Source organism: Mus caroli, chromosome 6 (genome assembly GCF_900094665.2).
Source record: "Mus caroli chromosome 6, CAROLI_EIJ_v1.1, whole genome shotgun sequence".
In the NCBI taxonomy this organism is placed as follows: domain Eukaryota; kingdom Metazoa; phylum Chordata; class Mammalia; order Rodentia; family Muridae; genus Mus; species Mus caroli.
The window spans coordinates 42044230-42049312 of NC_034575.1; the positions used below are offsets into that span (position 1 = coordinate 42044230).

At 40.1% G+C, this 5083-nt stretch overlaps 1 protein-coding gene across 1 annotated transcript in view; it reads right to left on the minus strand.

Moving 5' to 3' along the window:
- Positions 1 to 5083, minus strand: part of Ezh2 (enhancer of zeste 2 polycomb repressive complex 2 subunit) — a 63047-nt gene that overhangs the window by 44975 nt on the left and 12989 nt on the right. The window contains exon 2 of the mRNA XM_029478205.1: positions 435 to 558. Within this exon, the coding sequence (XP_029334065.1) occupies positions 435 to 551 (117 nt within the window). The 5' untranslated portion in view covers positions 552 to 558. The remainder of the gene's footprint in view (positions 1 to 434; positions 559 to 5083) is intronic.

The window sequence follows — 5083 nt, forward strand, 5'->3', positions numbered from 1 at the left end:
ACTGTGCATTACATACTACAGCGCTTCTATAGCTATCTGTCAGAGGCCTGTGCATTACATACTACAGCGCTTCTATAGCTATCTGTCAGAGGACTTGTGAGGCCTGGTTCTCTCCTTCCACCATGAAGGTCCCACGGATCAAAATCAGGTCATCGGGTTTAACAGCAAGTGCTTTTACCTGATGAGCCTCTCATCAGTCCAGTCTTGAACTTCGGGTCCTTCTGCTTCTACCTCCCAAGTGCTGGCATTAGAGGCACACAGCACAGCACCAAACAGTCATGATATAATTTTAACTAAGGCAGATCAAGAACCATTACTTTCAAGTCTCAATCGATTTTGACCTTGACTGAAAATGTACCATTTCGAAGTAAATCTATTTAACTTGGGGGTGGAAGGAATTAGTTTCAATTATATATGCATTCTTATGAAATTACCTTTACTTCGTCAGCTCTTCTGAACCTTTTGAGCTGTCTCAGTCTCATGTACTCTGATTTTACTCGCTTCCGCCAACAAACCGGTCCCTTCTCAGATTTCTTCCCAGTCTGGCCCATGATTATTCTAAAAGCAATGATTTCATATTATAATCACTTATCTAACCAGCTTGAATATGATCTTTTAATCCCAAGCAAACTGATATGAACAAAACATTTTTACTGTTGATATTTGTAGAGAAAAGCCCATGTACTCTGTATAGCTAAATCCTGGAAATGTGTCACTAAGTGATTTTATTTAATTTTTGTTTTTTTTTGTTTTTTTGGTTTTTTTTTTCAAGACAGGGTTTCTCAGTGTAGCCCTGGCTGTCCTGGAACTCACTCCATAACAGGCTGGCCTCAAACTCAAAGATCCACCTGCCTCTGCCTCCCAAGTGCTAGGGTTTAAGGAGTTTGCCACTCCTTAACATATTTTTATTTATAAACACATACTTTTATCTATAAATCTTAAATAGTAGCAAGTTTACATATATGTGATCTCATATATGTATGTATGTGGTATGTATACTATACCACAAGCTAGTTTTTACTCCATAGGGCTCACATTTTTAGAGTAAAAACTAAGTTTTTAATTATTTAAAAGCTATAATAGGGGCTAGAGAGGTGGCTTGGTGATTAAGGGCTGCTCTTCCAGATGACCCAGGGCCAACTTCCAGCACCCACATGGCGGTTCAAATCCTCCTTTAACTCCAGGGGAGTAAACTCTTTTAACTCTAGGGGATCGGACACCACCATCTGGACTCCATAGGCATCAGGCGCCCAAGTGGTGCAGACATAATATGTAGGCAAACACCCATATGTACAAAGTCAAATAAAATGCATAGAATACATTTTTTAAAACACTGTTATAGAAGCAACGTACAACTGAATGATCATACACCTTACCCCCATGTCCACAGGCTTCACATGTATAGGTTCAACAAACCTCTTAACAAAAATATTAAGTGGGAAAAAACTAAAACTAGGAAAAACCAACAACAACAACAAAACCTGAGTTTGTTTCAGTCCTAGTACTATGCACACTCAATACAATAAATGAAGGGTAAGCACACACTGCTGTAGTCCCAGCCATTCCACATATCCCCAGCCAATTTCCAACACTTGGAGCACTGTCTACCCCACACCTCCCTCTCACACTACGTAACAGGACTATGACAGGCACCTCTATGGTGAATATGTACAAGCTTATTGTCATTTTTCCTCAACAGTATTATACAACAAACAGTGCAGCAACTATTTACATAGCATCTCTGTTGTATTAATTAATCTAAGTATAATACAGATAGTTGGAGCATAAAGATGTTCACAGGTTATGTCAATTACCTTGCCATTTTATATAAGGAATCAATGGATTTTTGGTATCCAAGGGGCTACTCCAACCACTCCCTCTAAATAGCAAGGGACCCCTCTAGTTGCAAAAGGTACAAGTGAAAACTTTCCGTTTACACATTAAAAGTAGAAAGTGTACAGTAGGATAGTAAGGATAAATCAGGGGCCGGCAGTTGTGGAACACACCTTTGATTCCAGTACTTGGAAACAGGGACAGGCTGATCCATGAGTTTAATGCCAGCCTGGTCTACAGATTAAGTTCCAAGACAGCCAAGACTACACAGAGAAACCCTGCTTTGAAAACAAAACAAACAAAGGATAAACCACTCTATACACACACACACACACACACACACACAAACAAAGGCACACCTAATCACATTTCTCACTTCAAATACTGTGATGGGGTCTTTATTTCTTGTGCCACTTTTTGTCACATGTGGGGTTTTGTAGGAAGAGGAAAGAGAAATGCAGCATATACAAAGCAAATGCCTCTGCCTTTAGTTGCAGACTGCATGAGCCAACTATATGCAAATAAATATGGGAACTGGCTATAGTTCACCAGACATACAACACAAACTAGAGCCTGCACCCTAAGTCTAAATCAGTGTTCTTTTCTTATACAAGTATTAGAGTCCTATTGTCTCTTCAAGAGATTACAAGGACACTTCTGTCTAGCTATATAAAATGTTATGAATTTCCATTATCTCAGGAGCAATAGGAAACCAGAGTGTTGAGTCAAAGGGAAGGCGGGGTGATTTATATTCTGAAAAGACGAAGCTGGCAGGCAGATAGAAACACGAGAGGAGATAGGGGAATTGAAAGAGCAATGGTGTGTCTGGGTTAGATGGCACTACAGAGCAGTCTCTAAAGGAGATGATACTAGTTTTAGACCACACTGGAGACCAGAGAGAAAAGTGGTCACTTAGATCCCAGAAACTTAGGTGGGACAGGCTGGAGGAAGTCACTAGAGACACACCTTTCAATGTAATGCTTTCTTTTCAGGAGCTCAACTGTTCTCCCAGCTTCCTGTCTACCAGAAGGTGAACACCTGACTCCTTCACAATTCCCAAATCCCACTACTGTCACAGTAAAACTTAAAAATCACAACTTTCACTGTACTCCACCTCCACTGTAAATTCTTCACTATCAAGAACAGGTTTTACATTTTTAAAATCCCAGAGCCTGCCTCTGTGTAAATAATGGACTTAAAAGCAATGAAAGCTTATTAGTAATTTAAACTGAGAGAGAGAGAGAGGGAGGAAGGGAGGGAGAGAGAGAGAGAGCAAAACCTGTATCTCATTAACGCATCATTTGTAAAGTTTAGCTCTTCCTTTTTTTAGGAAGGTAAGAAACAGTGGCCATCCTGGACTATATCTACGGAGAATCCAAAAAGAAAAGGAAAAGTGAAAACGGAAAAGGGGGAAGGAAGGAGGAAAGAAAGGGGAAAAAAAACAAAGAAAGAAGTATGCAAACTTCCAAGAAACCAACCGAGTATGAATCTCAGGGACTTAGGATCTTGGTTGAACTGTCTTAGTCAGAGCACTTGGGCCCTACCATCAAGCAAATAAAATCAGTTTCAGTAACTACTCCATTATATGAGCAAAAAAAGACATAGAAACCCTGGCCCACCCCACCCCCAGCCTCCAACACACACCATACTAGTTTAGATTAGCTTTTCTAAGAATCATAGATGGTAAAAAAGACAAGACACTTTATATAGAATGTCTCTTTCTAAAGCATTTCATCCTTCAATTTGTCCTAATGGATAAAGCTGGGTAGGGCACTGTCTTAGTCAGGGTAGAAAGGGTTTTATTCAGCTTACACTTCCACACTGCTGTTCATCACCAAAGGAAGTCAGGACTGGAACTCAAGCAGGTCAGGAAGCAGGAGCTGATGCAGAGGCCATGGAGTGATGTTACTCACTGGCTTGCTCAGCTTGCTTTCTTATAGAACCCAAGACTACCAGCCCAGAGATGGTACCACTTCACAAGGGGCCCTCCCCGCTTAATCACTAATTAAGAAAATGCCCCACAGCTGGAACTCATGGAGGCACTTCCCCAACTGAAGCTCCTTTCTCTGTGATAATGCTAGCCTATGTCAAATTGACACACAAAGCCAGCCAGTACAGGCACCCAATAAATAATTTGAAATTTTCTTTTCTAGACTATCTATAATGCAACTTTTACTTCTTTAGCTGATAAATTACCCAAGTACTGAATACCAGTAAGCTCAAACTAGCCAATTTATTCTTTTAAATTTGTGTATTCATTTAAGGTTTTGTTTCTTGAGATAGGATCTCACTACATAGCCCAGGTAAACCTCAGACTGCAGTCTTGCCACAGCCTCAAAAATGCTGGATTACAGGTATGAACCATAAGACATAGCTATATCATCTTAACTATTTTCTTTTTTAATGGTGCTAAAGATTAAAGCAAGGCTTCATGTACTCTAAGCAAGTGCATTACTATTGAACTACACTACTAGTTTTGAATTGTTTAAAACACTAGTTCAAGTACCAGCAAGATGGCTCAGGGGGTAACAGTGTTTGCTAATGACCTGACAATGAATGAACCTTAATTAAACTATTGCCTCCATCAGATTGCTGTAGGCAAATCAGTGAGGCATTTTCTTGATTAATGCTTTATGTGAGAGAGTTCAGCACACTGTGGGAAGTAGGGGTGAAGGTTTTGGGGGGGGGGAGGCCATTTAAGACCTATTATGTACCCAAACTGCTTACCTGCCTTTAAGAGAACATGGAGGCAACAGATGAACCTCAAGGACATTATACTAAGCAAAACAAGTCAATCACAGAACAGATACAGTCTATCTCTAGTCATACAAAGTATCACAAGTATTAGGTTGATACAAAGGTAATTTCAGTTTTTACATTGTTGAAATTTGTCCCTTATTCCTGGAACACATTGTTAAATAAATGTGGTTCTGTTATGCATCAATTTCATGTGTATTTCTTGCTTTAAGTCTTTTCCTATGACTTACTACTCCTTGCTGTTTTGGATTTATTCTGTACTACATGAAATGATGTTAGACAAAATGCATATTCAAGAGATTTTCTTATTCAAGTTCAAAGTGGGTCATAAAGTAACAAAGACAGCTGGAAACCTCAACACACATTTAACCTAGTAACTGCTTAAGAGTGAACCAGCCCAGCCGGGCGTGGTGGCGCACGCCTTTAATCCCAGCACTCGGGAGGCAGAGGCAGGCGGATTTCTGAGTTCGAGGCCAGCCTGGTCTACAAAGTG